At 37.1% G+C, this 17,076-nt stretch overlaps 1 protein-coding gene across 1 annotated transcript in view; it reads left to right on the top strand.

Annotated features, from left to right (window-relative positions):
* The window catches only part of SYT1 (synaptotagmin 1), a 423,804-nt gene that overhangs the window by 219,265 nt on the left and 187,463 nt on the right, over positions 1 to 17,076 (top strand). Inside the window, exon 3 of the mRNA XM_060165202.1 lies at positions 13,443 to 13,625. Within this exon, the coding sequence (XP_060021185.1) occupies positions 13,460 to 13,625 (166 nt within the window). The 5' untranslated portion in view covers positions 13,443 to 13,459. The remainder of the gene's footprint in view (positions 1 to 13,442; positions 13,626 to 17,076) is intronic.

The following is a 17,076-nucleotide window of genomic DNA, read 5'->3' as shown; positions in this document are numbered from 1 at the left end:
TAAAAAATTGTGGTAATATGGCATTCTGAGATTAAAGGTCATCCAACAACTTTCAAAGAGGAAGATGGGCCATTCAGGACAAGTACTTTAGATTACTTTTCACTTTTCTTTCAATATGTCATAATATCAAATTATTCATATGTTTGGAAAAAAGCCTAAAGAGATAAGACTCCCTACAGAATGACTTTTTTTTTTTTTTTTTTTTTTTTTTTTTGCGGTACGCGGGCCTCTCACTGTTGTGGCCTCTCGCGTTGCGGAGCACAGGCTCCGGACGCACAGGCTCAGCGGCCATGGCTCACGGGCCCAGCTGCTCCGCGGCATGTAGGATCTTCACGGACCGGGGCACGAACCCGCGTCCCCTGCATCGGCAGGCGGATTCTCAACCACTGCGCCACCAGGGAAGCCCCAGAATGACTTTATTTTGATGCAATTATACTGTCTGTAATTACTAAATCTACAATGTAAAGGCAGTTTGACTCCATATATTGCTGTCATTAAGCCAGAATGCCTGTTTATTATGCAAATGAGAGGGTATTTACAGATTGTGCTTTTGCTGAACTCTTTCTTTGAAGACCTAAAATGTAAACTGCTATATATTCATCTGTCTTATCATTGAGCCACTCAAATGGAAATGGCATGAAGTCCAATTGTTGGCCAAATGTAAGTTTAAAAAAAATAAAGCCTACAGATACTGATTTTTATCAAAGTCATATTTTTCACAGTGATTCTTAAATGTGAGATGAGGAGAAGCCAAAGAAAAGGAATCCACTAAGAAATGCTTGGAGAGTGTGCCATGTAAACGACATAATAGGGTACCTGCCTCTCAAATATCCTTTCCAAGTGTTTGGCTCCCCCGATTTACTTCCAAAGTGCTCCAAGTGGATGAAGGCACAGTTGTACAATGTCCAGTCACTCACACGTTTTGATTAATTATGGACACATTAAAAGGTAGAGCATTTAATTTGAATACAATGTACAAAATTAGAACCTTACCTAAACCTTTTAAATCTTCTAAATTAGATAGAACCAATCATGAAGCCAATTTTCTGGTATTCTGAATAAATTCAATTTGTATTAATCTAGCACTTTAGCATGCTGGGCAATGATCTTCACCATAATTCATAGGGTGTAGGGAAGATACAGCTCTGTTCTGAATAGGAGAAAATGTAATGAGTGTCTCATAGACTTATTGAGCATCAAAAACTAGGGGTCATGGGCTTCCCTGGCGGCGCAGCGGTTGAGAGTCCGCCTGCCGATGCAGGGAACACGGGTTCGTGCCCCGATCGGGAAGATCCTACATGCCACGGAGCGGCTGGGCCCGTGAGCCATGGCCACTGAGCCTGCGCGTCCGGAGCCTGTGCTCCGCAACGGGAGAGGCCACAACAGTGAGAGGCCCGCGTACCGCGAAAAAAAACAAAAAAAACTAGGGGTCAAATGCACACACAGGTAAAGGGTATTAGCAAGCAGCCAATAAATACCCTTTTCTACTACTATGCTAGGCATAGCATAATAGAAAATAAGCCGATAGAAACAATTTTATTTTTGTTATTGTGGAGATCATATTATAAAGTATTTGTGTATGCTAGCTTTTGACTGCAGGCAACACCAAATGCAACACAAAATGGATTAAACCATAAGAAACACTTATCTCCCATTGCAAGAAGTTCCCAGGCATGGTGGTTGTACGGCTAAACAGTACAGCAACTCAAACCACCTACAGGGTCATGATTACTCCCAACTTTCAGCTCCTTTATCCATAAAACACCAGCCTCTCCTTCACTGAACAGTCCTCTCATGATCACAACACAGTTACAGGCAGTTCTAGCTGCCACACACAAATATAACACCAACCAGCAGAAGAGAAATCACTTCCTGTGTATGTATTTTCAAGAGTTAGAAAAACTTTCCCAGACGTCAGCCAGCAGACTTCCTCTTATACACAACAGGCCCAAACTGGATCACATGGCATTGCTCAAACCAACCATTGGGAAGAAGTATGGGATTACCAGGACTGACATATAGACTAATAAAATTTACCCATGAGTGGGGGATAAGGAGTAGTAGTTGCTTATCTAAAAATGCATATCTAAAAATATGGCTTATCTGAAATCAGAAGGAAGGAATAGCTGTTAGGTAAGCAACTGACCTACGATCTTGCTTATTATTTTTTTGTAAATTGTATATATTGTTCATTCAAGTCTCCTGTCACCAAATAAGTTCATTAGCACACAACAGAAGGTCGAATTCAGGAAGAATAAGCCAAATCACTTTTTATACTTCATATCTGATATATTTAGCGTGTAAACTTAGACTTCAGGCCCAACTATACTCAGATATTTAAATCCTGGTGGTTTTCTACCTGGTGTGTTCTCTCAGTTCAGTCTTTCATAATCATTTCTACTAGAGCATATAACACATTGGATTTTAACCATCTGTATGCATCTGTATTTATTCATTTATTAACGAGGCAGAATTCCACGGGCCCTGGAGCCAGCTTGTTTCAATTCAAATCCTCTCTTCAGCACTTACTAGCTGTGCAACCTTTGGTAAGTTTCCTTATCTATGAAAGACAGATAGTACTGCCTGACTCATGGGTTTATTTTGTGAGCATTAAATGAGCCTCTACGTTTCAAGCTCTTATTTTATTCATTTACTGTTTTTAACTGGAAATTGCAGAAATTTCCATCATATTTAACAATCTGAACTGTGTATAGACTGATTTTAAAGTTTTGCTTCCCTGTGTGACAAAACAATGACAGTTTGCACACCGTTTGATAAAAGAGGGCTTTGAGTCGCAAGCTTACATTTTCTCTCAAGTGCCTGTAGCTCAGAAACAGCAAGAGTTCAGAGCAGGGTTTCAGCAAAGCAATGGAGAATGGGAATTCCAAATGATTATTCTGTTGCTGCTATAGAAAACATTTTGACAGTCAATTTGCTTGATCCAGCTAACCTGTACCACTTCCAAAACTGCCAAAAGCATCTAGTTTTATCTTACTGTACAAAAGAACAAAACTGTACAGAAGAGGTAACTTCAATTAATATCGTACACAATGACATTGTTGATGAAAACTATGCTAAACTGATCCATGTAAGATTTCCATTCCATCTCTAGGTTTTCATATCTACCGGTTTTATCAGAAAATAAAAAAGGGAGACTTTGACACTGTATCATTTTAAAAATGCTACAAAATGCACTTGAAGTCTTTATAATGCATCTGAAAAAGCTCTTTTGCAATCTTTTCTTGATCATGACCCTGCCATTCTTACCAAAATCTTGGGAGGCCCTTTAAAGCTATAAACTTTCTCCAATATTGAGTGGTGCTTTGAAAATAAATTACAGTTTTTGAAACTGCATTAGTAGAGAAATGGGTGTACAATAAATGGATTACTAGAAAAACAATGTTAAATTTGTGAATTTATTATTAAATGCTTTTAGAAACATCTCTGATATCCCAGTTTCCAAGATTTCTTTCCCTATTATAGGTGGGAAATTTTCAATTTGTCTAAGAACTCTTGCTTTTCTGTATCATTATCACAGTATTTCAGTACTTGGGTCTTGACTTGGATATGTTTTGTTTCCATTCTTTTATTCTCTGTATTATAGGTCTAAGGGGGGAAATAATCTAGCAATGAATATAGTTTTCATTTGGCTCAGAGATTCATTTTTACTTTAGCTAGTTCTTCTGAAATTTATGTTGACTATAATTGCTGAATATAATTGCAGTGACTGATCTTCTGGGAATGAGAAACTCAGTTTGTTTAAAATTTTATACAGTCTATTACTTTATAATACATTATTTGTAAACAATGCTCGTGCTTTCTCTTCATTCTTTAGGAAATCTCTATTTCATGTACTCTAAGAAACCACTAATTACAGGATGCAGCATGATTTTATATACCACTAAGAAAAAAATGCTGCAAATTAAACTATGTCCAAAAATGGTTTCCTATCACTTGAATTTTTATTTTGTACTTATTGAAAGGTCATTGACTTACTTAGATTTTATTTTGTGTCATTTTTGTGCATACAAACGAGGAAAATAAAAGAGATGGGTTAATAACTTGCAAAGATTTCTAAATCTGTCCTCAATTCATAGTTGATGATGCCCATCTTTTCTTACAGACCATTTTCCTTTGGGCCATCAATAGGGTTCGATAAAGCATCTCTTTAAACATTGTTCCATTAGTGCTTCTAAAATCTTCCAAGCTGTTTGACTCCCATTCTGCTAGTTTTCAGTGTGTAAGCTTACAGTAGAAAGCTTCAGACACAGCCAGGATTCTGATCCCTTCCTCAAATGGCCTTTAAATGATTTGTTACTGGGATATCAATAGGAATAAGAAGACAGTTGAGTGTGCACAGGCCTGGCTGACAGTGATAGGGAGATGCCATATATTATAAGACAAATAAATCCTCATTTCAGAGGTGTAAAAACATGGGGGAAAATGTAATGTGGAAAAAAAAATGTATTCAGAGTCGAATGTTTTAATCTCTCCACTATCATTGAGTCACCATGGCATTTTTCTAAACCTACACAATAGGGGTCCCACATCACTCTACATCATCAGTTCTTTCACTTCACACACACACCCAGTTATGAATGCAGAGCAGACTTAGTAACAGAATTCACCACCTCTGGCTATAAATTCAGATATTCCAGGAACAACTAAGCCTAGTGAACCCACACAGGTTTTACTTCTAATCGTGCTTTCTTGATTACAAGGTACAGATACTCAGATTACTATCAATATTAGTATTGCAAGATACTACGTACTGAAACTCAGAACTGAAAACCAAGCCAAAGGAAGCAGGACAGCCAGAGGGATGCGGCTGCCATGGTGGTCACAGATTTGAGCCCTGGGATCAGCTGCATTTGGGGCCCTGGTCCCCCCACTTATTAACTCTGTGACAATGAGCATGTTTCTTCTCTTCTCTATGCTTCAGTTTCTTTAGGGTATTTCATAGCTTCCATTCCTGAAGGAGAGAATCTTACTGGCCTCACTCACCTTTTCATGCTAAACAGTGTCATTGGCCTCAGGCCAGCATCTAAGTGAGGTGCCCTTCCATCAGGTACTCATACCTCCTTAAATCTGCTGTGCCCATGGCTCTTGGGGGGCGATCATGCAATCTACATGGACTCTTTTCTATCATTAGAGTCTGTAAGCAGGACAATTTCAGTGGAAAGGGGCTATGGGTGGACATTCACATCTTAAGTACATCTCCCACCACCATCTACAGGATCCACAGTCAGATCTCTCCTCAGAAAAAAAGAAAAAACAGTTGAAAAAAAATTTTTAATAGATACAAAGAATTTTGAACAAATTGGACCAGCTTGGAAATAAGCCCTAGTAATAATGACACTTTTGCCAAAGTACATTATTATTTTTTTAAACAATGAAAATTAGAGTAAGACAGGAAAATAACTGAATTCTTATTATTGCCAGTGTCCTTCCACCTTTAAGGAAGAGAAATCTTGAGGAACTGCTTTTGCTTGTCTTGGGGAGACAGGAATGGAAGGGGGTAAACACTGGACAATCTGGAAAACTAAATTGTATAAGATAAAGATAGGAAATCATTCACACTGAAAATATGAAAACCAGAAGTTGGTAGTCAATTCCAAAGTCTAGTAGGAGTAGCTGACCATTTAAAAGTTTGACCTCTGGTTTTTAATACAAATGTTGCTATTCTGCTCTTTGGAGCCCCTAACATATGTACCCCTCTCTGCTTACTCCTTTTGGACCCAGATTTCCTAATTCCTGGTCCTACAGTTTACTTCTTATACATGCTTTGTCACCTGCTCCCTGGTGATCAGAGTAGTGTTTCCAGTTATCTAACTATGTCAGGAAGGTAACTGTGAGTTGTAATTTACCACTATTGGTGTCAAGAGATGCCATCCTGGGGTCTGTTTGAGTTTCCATAATGGCAGGAAAAGGCAGCCAGGAGAAATTCAGGGGCTGTCTCAATGGTGTGAATTGGCATCTTACTCTCCTTGTCACTGACTCCACACAAGGCACAGCACTCAGGAGACACACATAACAGGCATCATACCCAGTACATGATAAGTAAGACATAGCAGTAAATAAGTATGGTTCTCCCCTTCGGAGGAAGAAAAGAAACTAAGAAAGAAAGAAAAGACAAAACTAAGGAGAGCAGGAGGATGTCGACTGGAGAGGAGGGACGGGGCGGGGGTGGGGGCAGAAAGATAGGAGAAGGAAAACCAACATAGCTGTAGGAGGCTGCAGAGAGCCAGGCTTGGAAGAAGGGACAGAGAACACATAACAGCACCTTCTATGGGGCCAGGAATGGGAGACCATGGTGATGGTTTCCATGGGCGTTTACTTATTTCCAAGCTCCTCAAGTTGTACACATTAAATATGTACAGTTTTTGTATATCAACCATACCCCGGTCATTCAGTATCTCCTAAGGGATTCTTAGGAGATGCAGCTGGTGAGTGTTCAGTACTCCTCCCTCCTCACATTTTTCCAAAGACACCTTCAGCATAATAACCTCTACACCTCTTCAGGGTTTGTACTGTGATATTTGTAGGACTGGGGAGGAATGTTGATTCTTTTTGCAAAGTAAAGCTAAGCAGGCCCATTTGTATTTGATCTGCAAAGGCATCTATGAGAGATACTGGCTGAGAACCATACTCTTAAGCAGAATTCTCGCTGCACCTCTTTAGGAGACTTTTGTGATGAGATAAAGGGGTAAAATCTGGAGGTACCTAGATCTATTTTGAATCAATAGATTGCAGATAAAGGGCTCAGGAGCCTGTATGTTTTATGGTTTCATAAAGGTAGGCTGCGTGCTATGCTTCCATTTGCTCCAAGGTCTGATAAACAACCTTTCATCTCTCTCCATTTTACTGGGACTAACACCAGAAGTCAGCTTTCTCCTGCCATGACAGGGACCATACAATCTCTGGCTGTCCTCCTACTTCCAGCAAGAGAAACTATCTAAACCAAAGAGACGCTACACCTCAAGCCTGACATTGCAACATTTGCAAACTCATAGAGGATTTTGATCATGCTGCTAGAGTTCACTAACTGCCTAAGGATCCTTGGGTTTGGAAAGAATTTAAATGAAACTTTTGACAGTGGTTTTTTTTTTCCCTCCCCCGAAATCTTTCAGAGTGGGTATCATAGGTGGGATTCCCAGGGAAGCTGCTCTAAGTCAGAGGTAGCTTACTGGGGAATGCTTTTCATGTAAGGGAGTGGAGAAAGCAAGGTTTAGGCAAGATGCAGTTACCACAACCTTCAGCTGATCCTACAGGGGTCTTCAGAGATTAACCAAATTAAGGCAGGGGGACGTGCCTTTACACCAGCATCCTAGTCATTGCATGTGGGCCGTCCCTGGGGAAGTGGGTTTAACCTTGGACAAAGCAGTTCCCTTTAACCAAGGGTGATTCTTTAGGAGAGACTCCTCAGCTGTGAGCTGTCAGAGGGCCCTGAGAGTGAGGGCCTCATTCCTGAAAGGGAGGGAAGGATGCACAGGGCATCTTCTTAGGGTTTTCACCTACACTTACAGAAGGTCAAGGGAAATTCTGATGGAATAAAATGACTACATTCTGCCCTTCATCTCAAAAATACTTTATAACACATTCTGTGATATCTCCTGGACTCTGTAATAATTTCTGCAAGAATTACTTTCAGTTTGGGGCATTTCTGCATTCAAAGACGTTTTCTTAGTAATAATATATTCTTCAATATTTCTTTGCCCTTCTTCTCCTGTTTGCTCTTTAATTTTGCATGCTATTATGATAAAGTACAATGCTTAAATAGAGATGGAAATAGTTCTTTCAACAAAAATCACTATGTGTATGCAGTATGATAGACTATCTCACTGTAAAATCCAAGAAATCCATATCAATTTATGGACCTAGAGATAGACATAATTAAAGTCCTCCTAAGTAGAATAAATGTAAGGGACAGAGGGAAGTTGTCATGGCAACAAAAAATCCTGATTTTCCTCATTTTATACCACAAATGTATTAACTTTTATGATACCTTAAAATTTCTTCTACATTCTATTTTAACCAGTGGCCATTTTGCATATTATATTTGCTAGATATGCAGCTGAATCCTTCTTTCTTGCAGTTTAGCTTTTTACATTACATCGTAAAGTTTGTTTTTTTTTTAAATCTGGTATTAAGAAATCTCTTTCTGGAAGGTATAGTTTTCTCAAGAGCAAAACAGTTTTAAAGGCTTTTTCTTCTGTGTAATTTTAAATAATTCAGGTTTATAATATACTGACAATATAAACATATGGGAAAAAACCCAGAGTATCCTATCACAAGGTTGACATTTTTAAGTGTATCTTTCCAACCTCTTTTATACAAAAGATCTTATCTAGAGAAATTGGACATACTTTATATAATGTCTCATAATTTGCATTTTCATCTAATTCTCTAATGTATTTCCAGGTTTGTAAATGTTTATCTTTAAAATAATTCTAATAACATTATTTTATGGATTACCACAATTTAAGTCTCTCTGTTAGGTAGTTTCTGGTCTTCTAATACTATAAATAAGTTACTACAAACATCCTTATATTAAATGAATTCTTTACTGTGAATTCCTAGAAAAAGAATGAGTGCTTCTACAGCTTTTAACATGTTCTCTTACTTTGGCCTCGATAAAGTATTTTTCAAAACTGTGGTCTTTACCCATTGCCAATTTTTTGTATCCTCACCTTCACATCTATATTTATCCTCATTTACAATTAATATATATTAACTTTCAGTTTTTTGACTATTTGTTAAATTAAACACATTTTTTTTTTTGGTAGGAGGGATTTGCATTTCTTTCTTTTAGAATTGCTTGCTTGTGTCATTTGTACCCAACCTTCTTCTAGGCGGGAATTTATTTTTCTATTCAATAATATTTCTCTTGGCACATTCAAGATGTTAAGTTCCATTTTAACAAACTGAATGACTATGCCTCAAAATTAAGCAGTCTCTTTCCTATTAGTAAGATGACTTGTATTTTCTATTTACTGCTAAACCAATTCAAAAGAAAATCATAAATACCTTTCCAGTGCTGATTTAATTGTTTCATAGTACTTAAATGTTATTACTGGAATAGACTAGTGGAAGGAACTATGGATCAGGCTAAATCTGTGTAGAACAAATCGCTTAACCTCTCCACAACCATTTTTTTCCCTGTAAAATATGATAAGTTACTTTTCAGGGTTGTAATGAGAATTGAGGATATTATACTTGAATATCAATGCCAGCATTTTGGCACATAGTAGGTTCTTAATAAATGGCATCTTTAGTTTTTCTTAGCCTCATTTAATGTTATTGTATCTTAACAGGTCCCTTAGCATAGTGATTTTCCAAACTGTAGGTCACAAGCCAATAGTTGTTTGTGAAACTAATAAATATAACTAGAATTTTTTACTAAAACAGAACTAAATACTAAAACAAAACAGAATATTCTGATGGAATGTATCAGAATATCTCACACATAGTAAGGGCAAGTTTCTTTATGTGAAATGTGTTCCATATTTAACATATAGGGGGAGAGTGTGTATACTGGAGCACAATACAATGTACTTCTTACTAAGGGTCATAGTCCAAAACTTCTTCAAAAAACCCACTATTTTATTAGATTTTAGTCTCATAGCGTACAAGTCCCTTATACTAGTAGCTAGGACACCTAGGTTCAAATCTCAACTCCACTAATTACTGCTATCTATCTTTGAACCAATTGCATAACTTCTGTATGCCTTAGTCTCCTCACCTGTAAAATGGGTGCTAATTATACCTATCTCATGGGAATGGTGTGAGAACTCTATGATTTCATATATCTCAGCCACTTAGCAGATCCTCAATAACTGTTGGCTGTTTTTATCAAGACTTGAGTAGAACATAAATTTTTTTACTAAATAAACAAACAATGCCACCTGCACTAAAGTACATAAGAGAGTATAAAGTCATCACATTAGTCAGGACTGAATAATAAGCTAGTTTTTCCACCTGCAAAATGATGCTTCTTGATAAGCATCTTATTTCCATAAATATGCATTTTCGAGAGCCATGTAACTGTTCTTAGTTTTGTTATTTACAAACACTATCTCTCAAAATATAAAGGAATGAAAATAAATTCAGCAATTGGTCTTTCTTTGTCAGTATATTAGATCCTTAATTGCCCATTATATCTTTATAATTTGTGAAAGACCTTTAATTTCACAGTGGTATACATTAAGTAAAAGAAGCACTGTCTGTATATTTCTTACATAATCTTTTCTTGATTTTTAAAACAATCAGAAATGGTAGGGATAATATCATTGGCTAGTAAGTTCCAAGTTTATAGATTTTACCTTTTTTTTTTTTTTTTTTTTGCGGTATGCGGGCCTCTCACTGTTGTGGCCTCTCCCGTTGCGGAGCACAGGCTCCAGACACGTAGGCTCAGCGGCCATGGCTCACGCGCCCAGCCACTCCGCGGCATGTGGGATCTTCCCGGACCGGGGCACGAACCCATGTGCCCTGCATCAGCAGGCGGACTCTCAACCACTGCACCACCAGGGAAGCCCTAGATTTTATCTTTTTTGATAAAACACCTTGCAAGCTGTACCTTATGTCTGAAGAGGATTCTTTCTGGAAATTATAGAAACATTCTTTGCTTCCTTCACAACAACAACAAAAATACTGCTTAAGCTTCAAGTGCCTTTTCTAAATGTTGACTCTGTTTAATAAAAGCCTCATTTTTCCCAAAGCCTTTAGATCATTCAACTTATATATACAAATGTTTTATATATATTATGAAATAAATAAATACGAAAATATTTATTTATATATATAAATATATATATTTATATATATGCCGAAATAAATAAATATGAAAATATTTAACAATCCAAGAGAAAGGACCCAAACATCTCCGAGCACAAAAGCTATAAACAACTGTGTAGCCCGTTGGAGGGAGCAGCCGAACGTCGGGCTTATCCCAACAATGATATCCCACTTCCAGAACATGACAGAAATTGAGCTGAAACAGACAATATACCTTTAATTTAATGATGACACTGTTGTATTTAGCTATTCTATTTAGCACAATCACTTCCTTTAAATCCCACAGCAAACCATAATTCCTCAAATATCCTCAACTATCCTGTGGAGATAAGTAATGATAATCACATCTGGTGATTCTCATAGCAGAGGAACAAATTCATTTTTTAATACACACGGATATTTTATGCATATGTATGTGTTTGTGAGTGTGTAATTGTAGTCTTGCTAAGTTACATGAAATACGAGTGAAGGCATCATCAATATCAATAGCTTCACCTAGGTTGTGCGAACAGTACTCCAGATTTTTGCAGGGAGACAAGAGCCAAAGCTAAACAGAATCAGAAAATCAGGGAAAGCTTCTGGAAAGTGACCCTGAGTAAGAAAAAATAAACTTTTTTCACAGTCTGGAAAAGTCTGAGCTGCCAAATGCTATTAGGGAGGGATAGATCAATCAATCGATTGATCAATTAATCGATAGAAGGAACAAACTTGCATGCCAGACATTGTGCTAAATTCTTTGCATGGATTAAAACCTTACCTACTTGGTATGATTACTCTCCTTTTACAAATGAAGAAACTCAAGAACAGAGAAGCCCTGAACCCCTATCTGTCTAATTCTACCCCTTAGGATTGTATTAGTGGCTACTATTGAAAAATTCAAAGCTTTGAAAAGAGAACTAATCTATTATAAAATTTGATTATCTATGTATCTCAGCCTCATCCTTGATCTCCTTTCAGGAGACCCAAAATCTCTAGATTTTGATTAAGATTTTAATAAATCCCATACATTTGAGATTATTCTACTTTCACTAAACATGTAAGTAGGCGTAATTAATGCACAGAAGGTTTGAATTCTATAAAAATCCTTTATCTGCTTGCTCGTTATTTCCATTTCTTTGCAACTCAGAAGGGCTTTATGGGTCCATCAACTTTCCTGCTGAGACTGTGAAGTTAGGCCCAGGCCTATTTGTATTTATCTATTTCTGCCCCAAATCATGTCCACTCTCACCAGCACAGTCTGAAAACTTACATCACACAGTAAAAGTATTTAAGTCCAGAATACGTTTAGATTGGAGAATATGACTTCATTTGTACCCCTTTAGAAGACCTCCCCTTACATTTATACAACACTTCACACGTACTAAGAAAAATCTAGGCAGGGCAGGTTTTGATTCTTCATATTTCAAAAGATGTATTAATTAAGAAGTTTAATGCCTTGTCAAACTTCATTTAGCTAGTGAAGAAAACTAGAACTGTTTTCTGTATTCAAGGCTAAGATTTTTTCACTGACTACCTTAAGGATTCATTTTTTAAAATATTTTGAAGATAACATTTTAAATAATTGCATAAATTTAATAATGTATATTATTAATTATATACTTCAATAATATAATCAAACTAAATAAACTGAAATAATTAAAGTCATGTTTTATCATCAGCACCTTAGTCTATATAGTCAATCATGCCACATTTACAGTGGCTTCAAAAATTCAGCGTAAGCTGGGACAAAGTGAGAGAGTGGCATGGACATACATACACTACCAAATGTAAAATAGCTAGCTAGTGGGAAGCAGCCGCGTAGCACAGGGAGATCAGCTCGGTGCTTTGTGACCATCTAGAGGGGTGGGATAGGGAGGGAGGGAGGGAGGGAGGGCGGGAGGGAGGGAGGCACAAGAGGGAAGAGATATAGGAACATATGTATATGTATAACTGATTCACTTTGTTATAAAGCAGAAACTAACACACCATTGTAAAGCAATTATGCTCCAATAAAGAATTTAAAAAAAAAATTCACCCAGCAAGACAAGTGAATTATTGATCATAGTATTATCTATAGTAAATGTCAAAAAAAAATAACTGGGCAGAAAGCATGCTATCAATAAATGAGATTCAAGAACTAATTTCTGTATAACATTCAGGAATCTTAGAGTATCAGTGTTACAACAGTATTCTTTACACCCATTTTAAAATTTACTAACATTTTGAATGTGCTATCTTTTATAATTTATCAACACTTCCAATATAAATATTTGGTCTCTCCTTTTCGGAAACGCAAAACATTTAGAGTATAGAGCATGTATGTTGTCAGAAATTGTTTCATGGACATTTCAGTAGGATATGGGTTAAAAAGTTAAATCTATATAGCAAGTAATTGCCTGTATAAGTAACTAATAGATTTGACAGTTTCATTTTATTGTTAGGAGAAAATGCTTTCAATAACTATGTCTGGTCTTACCTTCTGGGGAAGAACCTTCTCTGTGGTTCCATAAATATTTCATGAACCAACATAAAGCAATATGCTAATGACAGGCTGTTTACCCAGTGAGCAGATGTGCCCTCTGATGTTTTTTCATCTCTAGAATAGATCTGATGTGGGGTCAGTTAAACCATTTTGAATTGTTCTTTTTTTTGCTTCCCTCCCCTCACAGTTTCACCTGAACCTAAAATGGTGAGCGAGAGTCATCATGAGGCCCTGGCAGCCCCGCCAATCACCACTGCTGCGACTGTTCTACCAAATAATGCCACAGAGCCAGCCAGTCCTGGGGAAGGAAAGGAGGATGGCTTTTCTAAGCTGAAGGAAAAGTTTATGAATGAGTTGCATAAAATTCCATGTGAGTATTGCATATTGTTACTTGAGTAAAAATAAATGGTTGAAAATCAACGTACCCATTGGGAGGAAAAGAATTCCTCTTAACCTAAGTGTACCTTTGATTTTTTTATTATTGGAATGGTAGTATTCCAAAAATAAAATGGAATATTCTTGGAAATGGAATATTCTTCTTAAGGATTTAAATATACTTAATAAATGAAAATCCAATTTATAAAAAAAACTATCTTGTGTTTAATGTAGGTGGGCTCTTTTTTTTAATCTTCTTCAATGTCTCTTTCTCCAGAGAATGTTAACGTTTTATGTGTTGTGTATTTTAGATTTGTATTTATGAAATCATTCCATTGTAAAGATTATGCCTAAGCAATAGCTAAAATGTACTTTCCCATTATTACAAGTTTGGTTTTCTTTCACTCATCTGTTAATATTTCAAAAGCTTTTGCACACTTTTTAACATTTTCTTTGTTGTCATTGGGAAAGAAACAATAACCTGGACCTAAGTTTATTTGTGTGGGTATAGCACTAAGTCCAACCAGCGCCATTTAATTTAAATCATAAACTACAGGTTGTTCTTTTTTCTTCAGAGATGAACATTTACTATGCACTAGACACTTCTCTAGGTTCTGGGAAAGTAAGTTTTGGCCCTCACAAAGCTTTTATTCTAGTGGGGGAAAAGAAATAATCAGTGAGGAGGCAAATGTTTATGGTACATCATGAAATGGTGAATAATATAAGGAAACAGAAGGAGAGTAAGTGGGAAAGGGAAGGGGGTAGAGGGTAAAAGGTTATTACTTTTTAGGATTATCTGAGCTGATTTCCTTTGTAAGGAAACCTGGAGGAAGTAGGGGAGAAAGTTCTAAAACCTGTGTTATACAAAGGCCCTTAGGCAAGAGTCTGTCTGGAATGGCAAGGAGCTCAGTGTGCCTTCCGTAGAATAACACAAGGTAGAGAATGGCGGAAGACAAACCTGAGGCCGTTATATGGAGCCTAGTGAATTGTGCCAAGGAAGCTGGGTTTTACTCCGAGTGAAATGAAATGGCTTCGCAACATTCTGAGCAGAGGTATCCCATGATCCGACATAGGTTTTTCTTAAAAATCACTCTTGCTGTTGTGTTGAAAATGTGCTTAGAGGGGCAAGGACAGAAGATAAAGCAGGCTGTTGCAATCACCTAGATGAGAGATTTACCAAAGCTACAAGAGTTATTCTATAAGGACATTGAGAAACTAAATGAAAACTACAGGGAATCAATTTCTTATCCTCCCAGGAATTAACAACTTGTTCATCTGTTTGTCCACCTTTAACAAATCCAAGTGCATTCCCAGCCTGAAGCTCCATAACGTAGGGAAGAGGGAGATGGTCCAATAGAGCGATCCCTAGGATGGAGAACACAGGCTCTCAGGTTCTCTTCCTTGCTCTGCTGCTGAGCTGATGGACTGATTTGGGTATCTTTTGATATGACTTTGAAGTCATAACTACAGGGCAAAAGCCAAATGCATCTGTCATGGGGGCAAACTCTCACTTGAACATTTTATCGAAATGCTTGCTCTAAAAGAAATGTGTTAGAGGGAAGCAGAGATAGAAAAGAACAACACCAAATCAAACGTGTATTCTGCCTTGTCTTCAACACCATTTCCTTCTCTGGAAGAGTAAACAATATGAGAAGCAATGGCAATGTCGATACCAGTGAGATTTATGTTCCCCGTGTATCCACACACCCATTCTCTCATCTCCTTTAGGCCTTCACCCAATAGCATCTTCTTAATTAGGACCTCCCCAACCATGCTATTTAAAACTCTAACCCATTTACCCCACCCAATCTTTGCCAGCATTTCCTGTCCTCTCCCTTGCTCTCCCTTGCTTTATTTCTCACTGTATTACTTAGCACCATCTGAAATGCTATGTATTTTATTATCTGTTGTTCAGTTGCTCTGGCTCTCTCCAAAATAATGTAACCTCTATGAGTGCAAGAAGTTGGGTCTGTTCTATGCATAGTTTCATCCCTGGTGATCCTTAATATATACGGGGCACTCAATATCTATTTGTTGAGTGAATTAATGAATGAATCAATGTTGATTTAACTTATATCCTGAACCACCCACTCTTAGATTTTCAGGCCTTAAGATGCTGAAAATTTAAAGCATATGAAAAAATTTAAACAACAACGTCCTACTGTATGGCATAGGGAACTATATTCAATACCCTGTGATAAACCATAATGGAAAGGAATATGAAAAAGAATGTATAACTGAATCACTTTGCTGTACAGTAGAAATTAACACATTGTAAATCAACTACAATAAATTTTTTAAATTTAATTTCTAACACCAAAGAAAGCATCATTTCAATGCTTGACTGTGTCATTCACATTGAAAAAACAAGTTGTTTCCATATTTATAGTCATAACTCCATCATTTAGCCTTCTCCACTTAGTGCCAGCTATTACTTTATACTTTCCTCCCTGTGTATCAGCAGGAAAAGAATCAGCTGGGAAAAAATATCTATGCAACTCTCCCTTCTTTTTTTTCTTTCCCTTGGCTAATCTTATTTCTTTCCTTCTTCCCAAGCCTTCTATCCCATTCCTGTGTTTCTTTCTTGGGCACTGGGAATTAGACAGGAAATCAGCCTTCCTCCATGGAGATTTGCTTTGACCAGCAACCTAAAATAATAGAATGTCAGAGGATCTAGGTAACACCTCTAGAAATATTATGTTGCTGGCTCTCTCCTTGATTTAATGGGAAGAAACAACTGAGATACCTAAAATTTTTAAACGGTTTGGTAAATAAGTTTAGGAAAGCTAAATAATAAATACAGCCATGCAGGTTTATGATAAATATTGTAACGGCGTATTTTACACTTTCATTTTAATCCATCACAATTTTTACTGCCCGTGTAATTGAAATTTCTAATGGGATTTATACACAGAGAGCAACACTCAACAGAAATGAAACAGATCCCTAAATCAAATTCCTTTAGGAGCATATGTTAGATAAAGGTTATCACTTTTGACTTGGCATAATACGGTGATGCTAATGACAGGTAACAAATTAGAATATTAATTGATTTCCGTCTCTGAACTAAATCTTGGCTCTCTGGCAGATGTGTTTTTTGCAAAATTGATAGCAAACAGCTTTAGTCTGTCACTTGAAATTCCCACTTGTGAAAAGAGAGGTGTCACAATGGCAAGGAGTGTGCATGTCATTAGTTGGGTAATCTGCAGAGTCCAGCACGGAGCATATTCAAAGCAAATTGCCTGATGATAGCATCCACAACACCACAGGGGTTTCAAATAAAAAAAGGAAAAGGAAATGGTAAATGCTGAGCATTTTTATCTTTCAATTCGTTCTGCACGCTGTTATCTAAATGAAGCAGACAAGGTTTTTCAGAATGTTTCTTTATTTTGCAACTTTGATTTTAATATGACTAGGGCCATGGTTGGTTTGTAAAGCATGAACTT

Source organism: Lagenorhynchus albirostris, chromosome 11, assembly GCF_949774975.1.
Source record: "Lagenorhynchus albirostris chromosome 11, mLagAlb1.1, whole genome shotgun sequence".
Lineage (NCBI taxonomy): Eukaryota > Metazoa > Chordata > Mammalia > Artiodactyla > Delphinidae > Lagenorhynchus > Lagenorhynchus albirostris.
Note: the sequence above shows the minus strand (reverse complement) of the source record. Positions and strands in the feature narration are given on the sequence as shown.